The 18472-nt window shown below is 46.3% G+C and overlaps 2 protein-coding genes across 5 annotated transcripts in view; one reads left to right on the top strand and one right to left on the bottom strand.

Annotated features, from left to right (window-relative positions):
- The window catches only part of RNF121 (ring finger protein 121), a 78544-nt gene extending 75729 nt beyond the window's left edge, over window positions 1–2815 (bottom strand). The window contains exon 1 of one of the 2 annotated variants that reach the window (XM_075546205.1): window positions 2682–2815. In XM_075546205.1, coding sequence (XP_075402320.1) covers window positions 2682–2744 — 63 coding nt within the window. In that variant the 5' untranslated portion in view covers window positions 2745–2815. The remainder of the gene's footprint in view (window positions 1–2681) is intronic. The other variant, XM_075546203.1, reaches the window with a different exon arrangement.
- A 377-nt stretch (window positions 2816–3192) lies between these two features.
- The window catches only part of XNDC1N (XRCC1 N-terminal domain containing 1, N-terminal like), a 22497-nt gene continuing 7217 nt past the window's right edge, over window positions 3193–18472 (top strand). Inside the window, exons 1-8 of one of the 3 annotated variants that reach the window (XM_075546193.1) lie at window positions 3193–3514; window positions 9667–9817; window positions 12425–12566; window positions 13293–13448; window positions 15500–15678; window positions 16196–16278; window positions 17174–17346; window positions 18279–18351. In XM_075546193.1, coding sequence (XP_075402308.1) covers window positions 9773–9817; window positions 12425–12566; window positions 13293–13448; window positions 15500–15678; window positions 16196–16278; window positions 17174–17346; window positions 18279–18351 — 851 coding nt within the window. In that variant the 5' untranslated portion in view covers window positions 3193–3514; window positions 9667–9772. Of the gene's footprint in view, window positions 3515–9634; window positions 9818–12424; window positions 12567–13292; window positions 13449–15499; window positions 15679–16195; window positions 16279–17173; window positions 17347–18278; window positions 18352–18472 lie in introns of all 3 variants that reach the window. The other 2 variants (XM_075546192.1, XM_075546194.1) reach the window with 2 other exon arrangements.

Here is an 18472-nt window from a genome sequence, read left to right as displayed (position 1 = left end):
TAGCCAGGCTACCCACCAACTTTTTATATTCTAGCTCTACAGCAGAATCTACCGTATGTGCCAGGCAGAAGAGGCCTGCAAGTCTGCTGGCATATGCAAATTTTGGCCATTTTTGTACACCCAACCTGTGTTTTCAGCTTAAACCCATCTCTATCATCATTTCACCAGCTCCCCGTGGCTAACTCAGGTGCTTCTCTGCTGCCCCACTGCCCTTGTAATTATCTGGTCTTGTAATGGATTGTGTATATGTCGCTCCACTAGACTGCTACTTGGTAAAGATCCTGTGTCACTCATCTTTAAACCTCCAGTGTATGACACACAGTGATTGTAGTCTTGGAGTTGATGCCAACTCACTGCAACCCTCTAAGACAGCGGAGAACTCCCATAAAACTCCCTCTCATAAAACTCAGCTGGAACCAATCATCTTTCCATGAACAGCGCACCACTTAATCACTACACCACCAAGGCTCCAAGTGCCCTGGGTCCATTTCTGTGGAGTCTATTCTGACTCACACAGATCCTACGCGAAAGAGTAGACCTGCCCCATAAGGGCTTCCAAGGCTGTAATTTTTACAGAAGCTGACAGCTGTTATCTTTCCCCTTAGGAGGGACTAGGGGGTTCAAAGCACCAACCTTTCCTATTGGCAGCTGAGTACTTAACCACTGCGCCTCCACTGTGACACACAGTAACCCAAACCTACTATCATGGAGTAGATTCTAAGGCACACCAACCCTACATAGGGTTGTAAATCATTATGGGTGCAGACTGCCTCATCTTTCTCGACCTGTTAGCATAATTACATGTTCAATGATGGACATCACCTTTCCATAGTTAAGGCTGCTAGAAGCTGAGACAGAAATTCACTCACTCGCTCACTGAAGTCTGCCACACCTGACTCCTGTTCTCTTTGGAGCTTTTAAAAAGGGATGTTGGTCCCTGCTTTAGATTCGCTTTCTTAAACACACTTAGAAATGGAAAGGGCTGGACTATATTCAATTTCCAGACCACAAATTATATTCTTTCTCCATGAGTTTGTTAACGGTAGGGGTTAAAAACAAAGAGGACCTATAGACCTGACGCTGCAGAGTATATTATAATGCTAGAAGCTCTTCAATCCTTCTTGAGAGAAGCAATGCTAAGAAGCAAATGTGACTTACAGCAAAATTCCAAGATTTTTCTCCTCTGGCAAAACGTTTGCTCTTTGTCTCACTGAACCCTGGCATATGTATAATCAGGTTCGCTCAAAAGAAGAAATAAAAAAAAGGAGTCCGTAACTAACAAATCACACAAAACTTGAATAAAATAGTGCTTACCCTTTTCAAGATCCATTCAAATGTATCTCATTCAACCACAGCCAATTCTAATCACACAGACTCAACTAGAAAGGGCTTGAAAGTCATTGCTTTAATAACGCCACCAACCAATCAGTATACAAGCACCTCTCTGTAAGTGGTGGGGAAAGTGGGCAGGGCCCAAAACATTTCTTGCATACAACAAAAACGTCTTTGTGACTCTGCTCTAACCCCCTCTCAGTTCCTCAGCCTCAGTACCTCCCTTAATGATCCAAATCAGGTAAACCAGCTTCTCCAATAGCGAAGCAAGTCTTGGCTTAACAATCTTTTTACTCTCTTTCTCTGAGTCAACTTCAATCCTTCATTCCAACACAGCCCCAGCAACCACTAACCTTTGGGCTACTCAGACCAAATCATAATCACCCTATGTACAACAGAACGAAACACTGCGTCCCTAACTTTAGACCCCCGAACCGTGTCCCTTTCCTGTCTCACCAAGTCTCTGCTTCTCAATGCTGTTTCTTCATTTCCTTCTAACTCCATGTCTCCTTCCCCCTTGATTCCTTCATGGGCACTTCTAATTCAGTAGTCCAGTCACGGAATGCCTATTAGCTAGGGAGGGGGGGACATGTACCCTCCAAAAGCTCACAAGAGTCGCAGAGAAGGGGACAAATAGAAAATCTTCCCTGGCTACACCAATTAGTCCCGTCTTCTCACTGCCATCTTGGGCAGTTATTAATTGCCTTGCCTATCTCACACCAGCAGACTACGGCTTGTAAAATACAAAACTGGGTGCATTCCTAACATGTAGCCCAGGCACAAAGTTGATACTTAATGTTTGTTAAATGAGGGCGTAGATGCATTTCAGTATGCATTCATTCATCTATTGGTTCCTTCATTCATTCACTAGAACTTTCAACATGCATTACAAAAAAACACCAGAATATTAGTTAGGTTAAGTCATCTAGGAATTCCTACAGAAAAAGAATGCAAGGCTATGCTACTAGATTAGAACGCTCCCTTTCCACGCCCTTGGCCACCCTCACTAAACCCGAGCGCCCTCTCCCAGGGAAAAAGCCAGAACTCCCCGTCCCTCCAATTCTTCAGCTACCTCAGCCTCAGCTAATAATCTCCAAATATAACGCTCCCACCCTTGCGGGTATCTCCATCCTTGTTGAGGTTAGTGCACATCTTCCTAGTCCTAAGACCGTCCCCGAGGTTCCCGCGTCTGGGGTCTCTCTAATTTCCCTCTCGCCGCATCCAACAGTGTCAGCTGCTTCTCTGTCAAGGCCCCGTCCCTCCTCGGGTCCTCTCTGCTAACACCCCGGCTCCCCGTCCTTCAGTTTCAGGCTGAGTCCCTCCTCGACTAGTCTCTCTACTTTCCTTACCTCATCCAGCTCCCGTTCGCCAGCAGCAGCTCCTCCAACCTCCACCTCCACCACTGCCGCCATCTTGACGGCTCGCCCCCTCCCCTAAGTCTACGTGAGAGCCAGCTGCTTCCGCCGCTTAACTACTCCAGCCAATCGACGGCGCGCGCTCCGGCGGAGGGGGCGGGGCATCAAGACTGACGGAGCCCTGTAAGGGACTAGGAAGAAACCATCTGCTTGCTAGTCACTTCAGGGCCGAGGAGGGCCTGTTCCCATGCTCTTCTAGCTTTCAGAAGGGGAAGTATTTTGGAAAATATGTAATTTAGATTGTATTATTTTCCATTCAAATATTTCTCCAGTTTCCCCTTTAAATGCCCAAAAGGGAGGATCCCTAAACAGACAACTTTCGCGACACTCCCTCACACAGGCCTCCAACGAGTGGAGCGTGGAAGTTAAGGACTACATTTCCCAGAAAGCATGGAATCTGACCCGGAAGTTTAAATTCCTCTCTCTTAAACGGGTAGTGATTTGAAGTACATAATAAACACACACGAATGTTCTTTCCTGGCTATAGGGCCTGCTTTAAAAGCTGCCATCAAAGCAGCAGCTTTTAAGGAATAGCTTCTTGAGGTTTCGGAACACGTTCTCGAGTTTTGGGAGGCGGAAGAGGACACTCAGGGTCAGAAGGCGGAGGTCAGAGGAGCAGAAATAGGCGGGAGAATTAGCTTGTGCACCTCGATCTGTAGCTGCTGCGACTCCTGGAGGTTCATTGTTCCGGGCGAGGGGGCGTTGGGACTGGCTGCTGGTTGCTTGAGAGGGGAGTAGCTAACAAGGAAGAGGCGATCGTGCAAAAGGTGAGCCGAACCGCCAGGCTCGGGGAGCCGTGGAGGTCGCCGCGCGGCATCCTCAACCTGGGCTTCCACCCCACCCGTCTCGGTACTTTCCTACCCTAAATCTTTCGCCCACAGCTTCCAGTCTTAACACCTTTTTTTTTTTAACGTTTTATTAGGGGCTCATACAACTCTTATCACAGTCCATGCATATACATACATCAATTGTGTAAAGCACATCTGTACATTCATTGCCCTCATTCCCAAAGCATTTGCTCTCCACTTAAGCCCTTTGCATCAGGTCCTCTTTTTTACCCTCCCTCCCGCAACCCCCTCCCGCATGAGCCCTTGATAATTTATAAATTATTATTTTGTCATATCTTGCCCTGTCCCACGTCTCCCTTCACCCACTTTTCTGTTGTCCATCCCCCAGGGAGGAGGTCACATGTAGATCCTTGTAATCGGTTCCCTCTTTCCAACCCACTCTCCCTCTACCCTCCCAGTATCGCCCCTCACACCCCTGGTCCTGAAGGGATCATCCGCCCTGGATTCCCTGTGCCTCCAGCTCCTATCTGCACTAGTGTACCTCCTCTGCTCTATCCAGGCTTGCAAGGTAGAATTCGGATCGTGATAGTGGTGGGGGGTGGGGGGAAGCATTTAGGAATTAGAGGAAAGCTGTATTCTTCATCGGTGCTACATCGCACCCTGACTGACTCATCTCCTCCCCTAGACCCCTCTGTGAGGGGATCTCCAGTGGCTGACAAATGGGCTTTGGGTCTCCACTCTGCTCTTCCCCCTTCATTCACTATGTTAAGATTTTTTTCTTCTGATGGTACCTTATACCTTATCCCTTCAACACAGGCTGGTGTGCTTTTTCCATGTGGGCTTTGTCTAAACGCCTGTGCACTATCCCCAAACTCATGGCCATTGAGTCACTGCTGACCCACAGCGCCCCTGTAGCACAGGGTAGAACTTCTCCTGTGGGTTTTCAAGACTGGAGCTCTTTACGGGAGTAGCTGGTGGTTTCGAACTGCTGACCTTGCAGTTAGCCCAACGCTTAACCACTACGCCACCCAGGCTGCTTCTGATTTCCAGCACCCTGTTATATTTACACCCCTGGACTGACAGGAGTCCCTAGAATGCCAGTCAGCTTTATTTTGAGATTAACAGGAAGCTATAGGATGAGATTTACAGTATCTACAGGCATCTTTTTCAGTTAAAGTAACTATCAGTTTCATTATGTGACACTTGAACACATAGAATATCAAAATTAGCATAGAATATGCCAGTCCTGTGAAGCTCTGGTGGTGTAATGAGTTAAGCATTGAGCTGCTAACTACACAAGGCCAGCGGTTGGAACCCAGCAGCTTTGCGGGAGGAAGATGAGTCTCTCTGCTGTAGAGATTTAAACTCCTCGGAAAAGGAAAAAAAAGAAGAAGAAAAAAAAAAAACTCCTCGGAAACCCCAGGGGCCGTTCTAGTCAGTCCAAGTGGGTCACTATGAACTGGAATCGACTTGATGGTAGTGAGTTATATGTGAGTCACCCCACGTTGCCTGCTGACATTATAATCTATTATTTCCTCATTCTCTTAAGAATATAAAACATGAACGTTAACTACTCCTAGACCAATTACCCTTCCCCAAAGCAACCATTGTTATGAATCAGCTATGAATCCATACAGTGTGCTTTTTTAATTTGTATATATACCTCTATAAACAATATGTAGTAGTGTTTCATTGTGGCATTTAATGAACATAAATGCTTTTTTATTGTTTAGTTTTCATTCCGTATTTTTGAGATCCTTCCATATTTAAATATATTTAAAACTGATCTCTTAACTGTTACATAGCACTCCCATTGAGGATATATATGATATTTCATTATCCATTTTTCAATGGGTGGACATTAGCATTCTATGGAGGTGCTTGGGTTGGTTTGGTTTTTTGTTGTCAGAAACTGTACTTGTCTTTTGGTGCACACTGAACTCTCTTGAGCTGGGCTTTTTGGGTACTGCACTGTGGAAAGGTAGCGGGATAATATGGAGATGTGCTGAACGTGTAACGGACTCCAAAGGATTCCTACTTTCAAAGGAATGTAAATGTAATGGCAAATATCTCACTAACAACTTTTTTAAAAATCATTTTATTGGGGGCTCTTCCAGCTCTTAAAACATACCATACAAAAAATAAATAAATAAATAAATTTTTTTAAAAAAAACATACCATACATCAATTGTATCAAGTATATCTGTACATATGTTGCCATCATCATCATTTTCTAAACATTGTTTCTATTTAAGTCCTTGGTATCAGGAAATTAGCAATTACATATGTGTAGTCCACATTATATTTCTGTTGGACAGCGTTGCAGTGTTGTTCTAGAGCAGAGGTTTTCAACCTGTGGGTCATGACCCCTTTGGGGGCGGAACGACTTTCACAGGGGTTGCCTGATTTATAACAGTAGCAAAATTACAGTTATGAAGTAGCAACAAAAATAATGTTATGGTTGGGGGTCACCACAACATGAGGAACTGTATGAAAGGGTTGCAGCATTCGGAAGGTTGAGAACCACTGCCCTAGAGGATTTATCTAGAAGTAGAATCATTGCATCATAGAAAATGTACATTTTCTATTTTATTCATTCAAACTCACTACCAGCGAGTCGTTGCTGACTCATAGTGACCCCATCGGACAGGGCAAAGCCTCCCCTGTGAGTTTCTGAGAGTAACTCCTTGTGGGAGTAGAAAGCCTGTCTCCCACAGCGCCACAGATGGCTTCAAACTGCTGACCCATTCTTCATGATGTCAGCCCGTTTGTTATGACCCACACAGCTAAATGCCTTTGCGTAGTCGATAAGACGCAAGTCAACCTATTTCTGGTATCTTCTACTTTCAGCCAAGGTCTTTCTGATGTCAGCAGTGATCGCCCCTGGAAATTTCTTGGAAGTTCAGGAAGTTCCTATGGAGAAACCAAACCAAACTCGCTGCCAGCGAGTCAGTGCTGACTCAGCAGCCCTTTGTGGATTTCCAAGACTATTTATGAGAGTAGAAAGAACCATCAGCCCTACTTGATCTAGATGTTTACAGAAGTGACTCAGGGCTCATTCTAATTCTTCTGTCTCTGGAGCCCTGTGAAGAATAACCTTTAGGTAGAGTTCTTGGCCGTGTGGCGAACACACTGTGGGGAAGGAGACAGGCAAGATGGCCATTGTGGCGAAGCATAGATCAGGGGTCATCTCGTCAAGGGCCAGGCGGGCAACACCCATGAACACGGAGTAAGTATATGGTGAAATATCCCACTTAAAAGCGTTCAGACAACTCTTCAAACACCTGCCCAAGGGGTTGTTAGAACGAGGTCACGCATACATGACTTTGTTAGGTTTACTAATAAGTGTGCTTCTGAATGGGTTTAATGTTTGCCTTTAAAAGTTTAACAGACAAAATACAGGTATCCATATGAACTTTTAAAATTAAATGAGCAAAACTTCGGTAGTTCTGGATGACACATCCACTGATGACAAAAATAGTAAGGCATGAGGCAGAAAATGTAGAAATCTACACGGTAAATGCTTTAAGAAACCAAGCTGGCCAGCCCCAGCCCCAACTATGTGGAGAGCTGCCCCTCCCCCCAGAAGAATCTACTTCAGAGGACAGCACTGAAGCTACAGCTCAGGGAGAGGGACATGTCTGATCAGAGTACATGGGAACAAATGAAGGGGGAGGAAGACAGAGTGGAGCACATCCTGGCCCACCAAGCCTTGAGACAATAGCCCTGCTCAGAGCAGCCAGTGCACAGAGAGGACCACATGGCCAGCCCCACTATGAGACATGACATCTCTCACTGTCCCATAGCCCTACAGGGGACAACACTGGAGAAACAGTATGGGTTTGGCGCCCGATCTGACCCCACCACACCGAGGCAAACACAGGATGTGCTACAGAACAGCAAAGGGTGCAGAACGAGGAAGTCCCGAGGGAGTACCAAAAATAGACTGGGGCCATCAGACTCCACCAGAAAACACTCCTAAAGGTCAACAAACAGACCTTGAACTATCTACAGGCTTTTCTTTTTGTGTCATTGGTTTTTGTTGTTGTTTTCTTTTGTTGCTTTGTTTTGCTCTGTCATGTTTTTGTGCATATTATTATCTCTGTGGTTCTATCTAGATAAGATAGGCTGGATAAACAGTCTGGAGGGACCACTTAGGAGAGGGGGAATTGAGGGAAAGGAAGTGGTGTGAACCAGCCCAGGAACAAGGAAACAACAAGTGATCCAAAATCAGTGGTAAGGAGAGTGTAAGAGGCCTGGTAGGGATTGATAAAGGGCAATGTAACCGAGAGAAATTACTGAAACCCAAATGAAGCCTGAACATGCTAGTGTGACAAGAGGAAAGTAAAAGGAAATAGAAGAAAGAACGAGGAGGCAAAGGGCATTTATAGAGGCCTAAATAAAGGCATGTACATAGGTAAATATATTTATATAGAATGATGGGGAAATAGATCTATGTGCATATACTTATAGGTTTAGTATTAAGGTAGAGTATGGACATTAGGCCTCCAATCAGGTAGTCCTTCAACACAAGAACACTTTGTTCTACTAAACTGGCATTCCATGCTGCTCACTTTCGAGACCCAATCGCTGAAGACAAAGCAGGTGCATAAGCAAATGTGAAGAAAGCTGATGGTGCCTGGTTAAAACTTGAAGGTAAACAAGTCGCCATCTAGTTGAGAAGCAACAAAGTGCACATGGAAAAAGCATGCCAGCCTCTGTGATCATGAGCTGTCAATGGGATCGGGTATGAGGCATCAAAGAACAAAACATATCATTGAGAATGAGGGGCAGTGCAGAGTGGGGACCCAAAGTCCATCTGTAGGCAACTGGACATCCCCTTACAGAAGGGTCACAGGGAGGAGACGAGCCAGTCAGGGTGCAGTGTAGCAACGATGAAACATACAACTTTTCTCTAGTTCTTAAGTGCTTCCCCTCTCCCCCATCTATCATGATCCCAATTCTATCTTAAAAATCTGGCTAGACCAAAGGATGTACAGTGGTACAGATAAGAACTGGAAACATGGAATCCAGGACCGATGAACCCTTCAGCACTGGTGGTGAGAGTGGCGATGCCTGGAGGGTGAAGGGAGGGTGGGGTAGAAAGAGGGAAATGATTACAAAGATCTACATATAACCCCCTCCCTGGGGGATGGACAACAGAAAAGTGGGTCAGGGAGATATCAGACAGTATAAGACATGACAAAGTAATAATTTATGAATTATCAACGATACATGAGAGAAGGGGGATGGGGAGGGAGGGGGAAATGAGCCGATACCAGGGGCTCAAGTAGAAAGCAAATGTTGTGAGAATGATGAGGGCAATAGATGTACGAATGTGCTTGACACGATGGCTGTACATATCGATTGTGACAGGAGTTGTTCAATCCCCGAATAAAATGATTTAAAAAGAAAGAGGAACCAAGCTGACTTGAACCCAAAGCTCAGTGCCATCGAATCCAGTCTGACTCACAGTGACCTTGTAGGACAGAGTAGAACTGTCTGTGTGTTTCCAAGACTGTAACTCTTTACAGGAGTAAATCTTCATCGCTCTTCCACAGAGCAGGCTGGTAGTTTCGAGCTGCTGGCTTTGTAGTTAGCGGCCCAGTTTGCCACCGGGGCGCCTAAGTGTCTACGGTTTAGCAAGGGATTTCCATACGTCCACAAGAAGCACACGGAAAAGTTAATTTAGGAAGATTCATCTTCTGGGAAGAAGGGAAACGAGGCTTCTATCCCATATTTAGTTAATCCTTGTCAGGCACCCTTACTACGTGCTCAGCTGCAGGGATCGGAAGATGAATGATTTAAAGCACCATTGATGCCTTGTGCTTATCCGTAGGAACTCGCCTACTTGTAAACCCAACATTAATATATGAATGTGCTATTTTGTTCTTGCTGCTCTGTTGCCCCGTGGCTGTATTCCCTTTGCTTGTGTTTGTTGGAGTCTCATCGGCTGCTTCAGATCTGCTCCTTACCCGCCACTTGGGCCAGGCCAGGAGTGGTCAATCATCGGTGCCAGCCTGACTGCTGCAAACAGCTCCTGTGACCAGAGGATCCTCCCTGATGAGCTGTTTGTTTGTCCGGTGTTCTCTTCCCCAGGAGTAACATGCGCATTCTTTCTCTTCTGGAAGCTGACGGAACCAAAATAGAGGCAGTGCCAAGGCGGTGACAAGAGCTGGAAGAAAGCTCGGGAGAACACATTTTTGCTCTGGACTTGGGACAGCTGCCAGGCCTGCCATGGCACCTGTGAAGATCAGCCATGTGGTGTCGTTTTCCTCTCAGGTATATTAACAGCATATTTTTTCTCGGTAGCTGGAAAGAATTAAAAGGAATAGGAGACTTGGCTCCACTTTCAAGAAATCCTCGAATGTGACAATGTCTCTTCACTGGGAGCCCAAAGCCCAATGAGGGAAACAGCTGTCATTAAAGGTAAAGAAGGGAGCACATTCAGGACCCTACCCAGAGGTTAGAGGGAGCTGATGGAGCTATGGCTCCAGAGTCTGCACTGCAGCTCCTAAAAAGGCACTTTGGCCGCTTTGTCTCTGAGAGCAGGCCAGGGCCCTCAAAGTGATACCTGACCTGACAACACACCCACGCCATCGTGAGGTTCTGTAATGTCCCAACTCGAGCCATGACCCACCCTGGTTCCGAAGCCTGGTCCGGGGTGGTAATTCTTAGAGACGTCTCGTCCTCTTCTCTGTTGTTGCTTGATCTGTTTTCTCCTTCTCTCCTCTCCTCCTGCTACCCAAACATCGTTCAGGGAAGTTCCAGTGGCATTTTGGGTGGGATGAGTCTGCATTGGGTAGCAGTGCCATATTGCTTCCTGGTCATTGTGCCAGCCCAAACCCCACCCGCTCATTTCAGAAAGACCCTCGGAAGGAGTGACACTGTCCCAATTAATAACTGCAATTACTATTCTAGGTGAAACAAATAGGAAATTACCCATATCTTTAACTGTATAGTTAGCCTTAATGGTTTCTGTCTTAGACTCTGAGCCACATAAAATACCAGTGGACCTTTAGATCTTCTAACGTAGTGGTTTTCAAACGACCTTGTAGAACCTACCTCTCGAAGTTAAGGGTAAGAAGGAGAAGCATGTGTCTAGCCCTTCCTCCCCGTCACTTCGGCCAGAGCTTTGCTTTTATTTGTTTAAAGCCATTTATTTGTATGTGTGGGTGATGCATGTACCACACGTACATAGACACTTCAGTGTAAGATTTCAATCGAAAGGAAGGGGGCTTGTTGCTTTAAAACAAAAAAATGTTGAAAACCATAAATCTAGTCTCTTGTTTTACTTACAAATGAAACCGTTTCATCCAGAGAGGAAAGACATTTTCCTCAAGACCACTTGACTCAAAAATAGCTGACCTTGAGTTAGAACGCAGACTTTCTCAATCCCACGATTGTTGACTATGAGCAGATCATTTTATTTCTGTATCTCTGCTGTAAGATTGAAATGCTTGCCTTTTACCTTATAGAGTTATTTCCCAGACAGGATAACTCTCTGGGAAGGCATCTAGCTGCTCCAAGGGAGAAAGATGGGGCTTTCGACTCCCGTGAAGATTTGTAGTCTTGGAGACCCCCAGGGGTGCTCTGCCTTATAGGCTCACCGTGAGACGGACTTTACACAATGGCAGTGAGGTTAGGGTTGTTTGTTTTGTTTGGAGTATAATGTGGTGGTCGTTAAGAATTCTGAGTTCTAAGTCCTAGTGTAGAATCCTGGCTCTGCTGGGTTATCTAGCCTCATAGACTTAGGTAACTTAATAAACCTCTCCAAGCTTGAGTTTCTTCATCTATTAAAAAATAATGACTGTGACTACGGAGTGCTGGTGGCACAGTGTCTTAAGTATTGAACTGCTGACCTCCTGGTTAGCAGTTCAAACCCACCATCAGATGAAGCTTTATGGTCTGCTCCTATGAAGACGTAGAGCCTCAGAAACCCGTGGGAGGAGTTCAGCTCTGTCCTATAAAGACTATTAGGAAGATGAAATGAGATATTGTCTATAAACCACTTAGCTCATGACCTGTGGAGTTAGGTAAAAAAGAAACGCTATGAAAACATCCACTTCATACTTGCGTGGGTTTATTCAAAACACCATTTGTATTGAAGCGTCTCTGCGATCGAGGGGCATCTGCAGACAAGTTCTCTCTGTCATACAGTTGTCAGTCTCATCAGGTGCCTTTTAAAAAACACCTCCAAACAGTGGCTTCTGTGGGAGTCTCCTGGCAGAGAGGGCAGCTCGGAAGGTTATGGCCCGGGTTTGGGGGGACTTTATAGGGGTCATCTTGATAGATGTTCTCTAAAGTCACAGGACAAGCAGAGGGGCTTATTAGGGGGGAGTGTTCAAAACTGAAAACTGCGCTGATGAGGAAAAGACCGTTTGCTGTTGTTTTCTATCAAGACAAAATGCCTGCTCGCTCTACAAGGGTAGCGAGGGCTGTCCTTAGAGACTGTCCTTGGCAAGCTTTATCCCATGTGCCCACAGCCCTGGTCTTGCTGCCTCTTTAGACTTCCATTTGTTCCCCAAACTCAACGAACATTGAAAAGGAACATGGGCATTTGGGTCCCTTGAGAACACCCACACTGCCCTTTTCAGGTGGTCTCACTCCAGGGCTAGAGAGGTGAAGCCCTACCTTCAGTGTATGGACCTTGACATTGAGGAACAGTGGCTTCCTGCCGTAATGTCTTTGTTTAATGAAGGGGTCTAGGATTTGTTAGAAGGCTTTTCTTACTCACCCTCATATCCTGTAGGCTCCGGACTGTGCCTTTTCTGTCTTGTCTGGCTGCCCGGAGAGGCTTGGGAGAGTCGGAGTGCCTCATTCATAGACATCCTCTTTTCCCTTGGGCTCAGTTGGGTTCCTGATTTTCGCCTCCTCTCTCTGACTTAGGATCCTAAGTATCCTGTGGAGAACCTACTGAACCCCGACAGGCAGAGGGGTCCTTGGCTCAGCTGCCCAGAGGATAAAAGTGGGCAACTAAAGGTGGAACTGCAGCTGGAGAGAGCAGTGCCCATTGGCTACATCGATATTGGTGAGTGAGCTCCCGGGAGCCTCTGAAGGAGGGCACAGACATAGTGTGCACATACCCTGATCCCCTCAACCACAATGTCTTGGTGAAGTCTAGCTGAGCAGCCTTCATAGACAAAACCACAGTTACCTGGGAATGACGGGGAGATCGAGCCCCAGACCTTAGGGCAGATCTGTGACACTGCAGTACTCCCAGGGCTATGAGATTATCATGTGAATGGCACTATTTGAATCATGCAACGTACCTGCCACAAGACAAGATTGCAAACGCCGACAAGTAGCGTTTAAGAAGCTGGAGGGATGAATTATGCAGAGTTAATCCAGAAAGGTTTACTGAAGGAGATGGGAGTTTGTGGCCTAAGAACATTGCTCCCAGAATTTTCTAGAATAAAAGACTTGCAAAGAATATTTCTTCCAGCTCTGTCCAGAGGGGTGTCAGAACCCATGAGGAAGATTTGGCCGAGACAGAATTCAGTTCTGCCTGGCCAGGTCAGAGGATGGGGAGAGACAGGGGAAGCTTTCTGATGAGGAGGAACCCAGTGATCTTTCATATGATGATTTAGTGGACTGAGGTCTCAAGGCACTTCAGCTACTGGTTCCCAGGGAGACTCAAATGTTGTTTGACCTTTCTGGACTTCCAGTGAGCTCTAGAAGGACCCTTTCCCACCCAATTCCCTTATGCCCTATCTCCTGATTAGCTTTATTTTTTTCTCAACTTTTGTGTCCCCAGGTAACTGTGGCTGTGCTTTTGTGCAAATTGATGTGGGTCGTTCTTCCTGGTCCCTGGACAGACCTTTTGTCACCCTGCTCCCTGCAACCATGCTAATGTCCCTAGCTGATTCAAAGCAAGGAAAGAACCGCTCAGGGGTCCGCATGTTTAAAGATGGTAAAGAGGGAAAAAGCAGGGGAGAAAGAGAGAGAGTCTCGCGCACGTGTGTTTGTGTGTGTGTGTGTGTGTGTGTGTGTGTGTGTGTGTGTGTACGCATGCAGGCACGTGTGAGGGAGAAAGATATACTATATAGGTTGTAAACACTTTGGGAATATACTGTGGGCGGTGCCTATGCAGGGACTTCCTTTTATCTGTTGGAATAGATCCGCTAATAGGTGAACAGTTCTGGTATATCTGTGTGAGTTCTGTATGGTAAGGCTATATGATCACCAGATCTATTTTTTTTAACCAGGTCTATTTTTGAACTATGATTTTAGTTGTGTGTGTATAAGAAAGAGATTTATATACAAGAGCAATTGAACACTGAAAAAACATCCCAGTCCAGATCAAGTCCCTAAGTCCTATATTAGCCCATATGTCCAATACCAATCTCTAAAGTCCTCTTCAGACTCACAAGACACATGCAATGATGCCGAATGTAGAAGATCACAGACCAGTGGGTAGAAAGTCTCTGGATCCAGTGGCATTGGAAACATCTCTGTGCTGGCAGGGGTCTCCGCATGGCTTCTCCAGGGCTGCATCAGGGTGGGTCCATGTATCTTGTCAGCTGCTATGTCTCCCAGGTGTGAGCTGCCATGATGTTATTTATGCATAACATGCGATCCAGTGGAACCCAACGTAGAACTCATATTTGCCATTGGTGTGGTTTTGTTTGTGCGCCTGTCGGTAAGGGTACAGGGCACATGTTCCCTTCTGATGGGAAGGCGAGTAGCAGAGTGTGTCTTGCCTTCTGTTCTGTGCTAATTTCCGATTGGAGTGGCTGCTGCTGAAGAAGCATCAGGACTGATTCTTTACCTCTGGGAACTTTCAATCCGTGGTCAGAATTTGTCTGCATTTAAGTTGGAAACGTTTGTAATGTTGTAGAGCAGCGGTTCTCAATCTGTGGGTCTTAATCCCTTTGGGGGTCGAACGACCCTTTCACAGGGGTCACCTACGACCATTGGAAAACACATATTTCCATTGGTTTTAGGAACCGAGACACCACTCCTCTATCCGTCTCCAGGTGAATCCACCCACACACAGATACACCCACATATGAGTACCCAGCGTGATGACATCATCACACCAACCCATCACATACACCCCATTACAAATACAGGTGTATGTGACTGGGTTGACGCCATAATGTGCTATGTGGACCAGTCACACAGGTGTAGAGAGCAGCTGCTGTGTTGAAAGCAGCTACTGTATTGAAAGTAGCAGTATTGGAGGTAAAACGACACTTCATGAATTATCGTTACTGGGTAAATGCTTTAATTAATGCTTTAATCACTAAGCTTTAATTATGTTCAATTTGTAACAATGAAAGTACATCTTAGGGCGGGGCGATTAAAAAAAAAGAAAGTACATCCTGCCTATCAGATATTTGCATTACGATTCATAGCAATAGCAAAATGACAGTTATGAAGTAGCAATGAAAATAATCTGGTTGGGGTCACCACACCCTGAGGAACTGCATGAAAGGGTCGCGGCCTTGGGAAGTTTGAGAACCCCTGCTGTAGAGGAAGAGTGGTATGACAGAGGCACGTGAGGTGGAGCTGAGGTACTGGTTGGCTGGTGTGGGAACTGAGTGTGATCAGTGTGTGGTGTTTGGGGCGTGCCATGGGGTGCGGAAGCTTGAGGTCAAGTGGTCAGGGAAGGGTAGCTATGGCTCTGCTAATCCATTGGGTCACCCCCCACCAGGACATTAGAAATACCTCCTACTGGAGTGAGCGCCAAAGAGGTACCCAGCAAGGATGTAGTCGAGTGTGGAACCATGACAGAGAAGCTTGATGGTGGGAGAGCACGGGCTCTGGGACGTTCCTGATTGGCCTGTATGACTGCTGGGCCCTGAGCACCCTGGCCCGAGGGCTCCGAGACCAGGGGCCTTCATCCTGCCTGTGATTGGACTTTATTCCTTATAATCCCACCTTCTTTCCTCTCCTTTGTCCTGACCTTCTCTTTTCTCCCTTCTCCTCCCCCTCGTTTTCTTTCTCTTTTCTCCTTAGATGATTTCCTGGCCCCAGCATCAGGGGAGTCATGGGATCGACTCCGCCTCACCTGCTCCCAACCCTTCACGCGTCATCAGCCCTTTGGCCTGGCCTTCTTACGGGTTCGTTCCCCTCTGGACTCCTCCCATGATCCCATAACAGGGCTCTCAGCCCCTGAGAGCTCTGGGCCAAGCCAGGTATGTATGAGGGTAGAGCGTGGACTTACCGTCTCTCGTCCCCTTGTGGTTTCTGGTTGTGGGACAGAGGGACACACATGGTCTGTGCACACATTCCGATGCAAGCACAGATTGGCTTGCTGCCCTCTCACGGGAGGAAATGAATTCTCTCTCACATGTGGAAGAGTGCACCTCGGATCGACTATTTACAGTCGTTGGACCATTGGTTCTTCTTGGACACAAAGTTGACCTCATACTTCTTGGTTTTTGATGGTGGAGCTTTTATCACACATTGCCTCTCAGCCCCCCTTGTTCCTCCACAGTTAGTAGTCTCTTCCCCCGGGAGCTTTCAGGAATGTGATAAAATTCTTACCATCAGGGAACTACATACAGGAAAATTGCAGGAGCTCAGCTCTTGAAGCTGGAAGAGAAAACGGGCACGTGCTCACACAAGCAAACATATCTGTAGGCGTTATTGCGGGTACAGTGTCCCCTGGTGGTGAAGCTCTGTTATTTCCTTTTTCCATTCTCTTCTCAGGGATCTGATGCGCAGAAGTCTGGTCCCAGCCCCTGGCTGGCTAATCCTTCCATCCGGAGGACATTCTTCCCAGATCCTCAGAAGTACGTAGCTGCCAGAGTGGCATCCTCTCAGCCACTTCAAATTCTTTTATGTGGAAGAAAAATACTACCAAGTGTGCAGAGGCGCACACGCTCAATTAGTCACATGCAGTATCCAAGGGGGGTTGGCTCCAGGACCCCCCACAAATACCACAATCCAAGGATGCTCAAGCCCCTTATATAAAATACTATAGCATTTTTATTTCACCAACACACAGCCTCCCATATACTGAAAATCATCTCCGCATTAATGCCTAACAGCGTAAAAGCTCATGTAATGCCTAACATACTGTACGTACCTAATAGGGTGTACATGGCACTTCACTCCCTCGAAGCCTTTGAGGCCAGGAGCTTTGCCTGCTTAATTGCTTCCACCCCGCACCCCTGACTGCCTTCCATCCTTGGTTGGTTGAATCCATCCAGGGGCCGAGCGGGACACCGAGGGCCGACTGGTCTAAGCCAGCCTGCTATGCTCAAGCAGACCGCACGTCATTGTGCTTCGCTTTTACTGCACTTCACAGATAGCGTGGATTGTTTTGTTTTGTAATTGACACCAGCGTTTTTCCAGCAGCGTGTGCTCACTTCGTGCTCCGTGTCACACTGCGGTAATCCTCACAATATTGCAAGCTTTGTCGTTAACGTTGATGCACATTTAATAGAATAGAGTACAGTGTAAATGTAAGTTTTCAATGTACTGGGAAACCAAAAACATTCATGTAACTTACTTTAGTGAAAGTCACTTTATTGAGGTGCTCTGTACCCACGTCCGCAAGACCACCAAGGTATGCCTGCATATCAAACCAGCCTTTTCCAGGAACCTAGAAGTCACTAACCATGTGAGCAGAGAGTAAGGTCTCTCTTCTGAGTTAAGCCAAGCGCTCTCTGTGTTTGGCTACAGGAGCACCAAGGACATTACAGAGCTCAAGAATATCCTGAATCAGCTGCAGCCAGGGACTCTTGGCCGCTCAGCCCGCATGGTGCTCTCCGCTGCCCGCAGGGCAGCCCCAACCAATGCAGCAGGTCCAGGAGATGACAACTCAGGACTAGGCTCCAGGCATCCAGATCACTCAGGTGAGACCCATGATCTATCCTTAGCCCTGTCTTCTACCTGAATCCACCACTACTACAAAGGCTTATAAAATGGGACTTCCTGGTGGGGCAGTGAAGGGGAGAAAACTCCTAGGATTGTTAGTATCTTGTCTCCAGAAGAAAAATCCAAGTGTTGTGTAGGAATTAAAAGAACCACCAGTCTAGAAATCAGAAATCTTTCTCCTTGGGGTTTCGGTTCCTTCATCTTCCAAGTGGAGGACTTTGAAAGCACTTTGCGAAGCATTCCATGCTTTACAAAGTGTTTCATAAATTCGGAATCACTACCCAAATGGGTGTTAACTGGGCTCTGTTGCCACTCATGTGTCTAAAATTAAGTATCTCTTCTGTGCCAGGCTCCATGTTAGGTGCTGGATATACCACAGTGCATAAAATACCCTGTTTCCCCAAAAGTAAGACACCCCAAAAAATAAGACTCCCTGAAGCTACCGTAACTCTGGACCATAGTGGTAGGCACCACAGCATAGCTCACTGTTAGCTGCAGTGCAGCCAGAGCAGACCAGAAGTGCAAAGTCTCTTTTAATAAAACAAATAATAAATGTGTACTATATTCTTCATGGTAAAATAAAATACCCCCTGAAAATAAGACCTAGCACATCTTTGGGAGCAAAAATTAATATAAGACACTGTCTTATTTTTGGGGAAACGGTAGCAATGCCCCTTGCCCTCACAAAGACACAGGTGTCCATGTCACACAAAGAAACTGAGAACTAAGTGCTCTGAAGAAGAAGAAGCATGTAGAAGGACTAGATTTGAATATCCAGGGCAAGTGTCTGGTAGGAATTGACATTTCCTCCAAAAAGTATTGACCAGTGAGGAAGATAAAAAGTAAAAGGAGGGACAGTAGAGGTGAAGACATTTGTTAATGCGCTGGATTTGATGAGTATTTCTAACAGAGCCCACACCTGAGAAGCAAAACTCAGAGAATGACGCAAGCAGGACGAAGAGACGGAAAGTACAGGACCACAGGTGAGTGAGGCCAACCTGGCAATCCCAAACCAGCCCCACGAACCATAGTGCCCTCCTGCAGCTGTCCTGCCTTCTCTGCTTTAGTTAGGTCAGAAAGCACTGTCTGTGTGGGTCCTGATCT

This window comes from Tenrec ecaudatus, chromosome 4 (genome assembly GCF_050624435.1).
Source record: "Tenrec ecaudatus isolate mTenEca1 chromosome 4, mTenEca1.hap1, whole genome shotgun sequence".
NCBI classification, from domain to species: Eukaryota; Metazoa; Chordata; class Mammalia; order Afrosoricida; family Tenrecidae; genus Tenrec; species Tenrec ecaudatus.
Note: the sequence above shows the minus strand (reverse complement) of the source record. Positions and strands in the feature narration are given on the sequence as shown.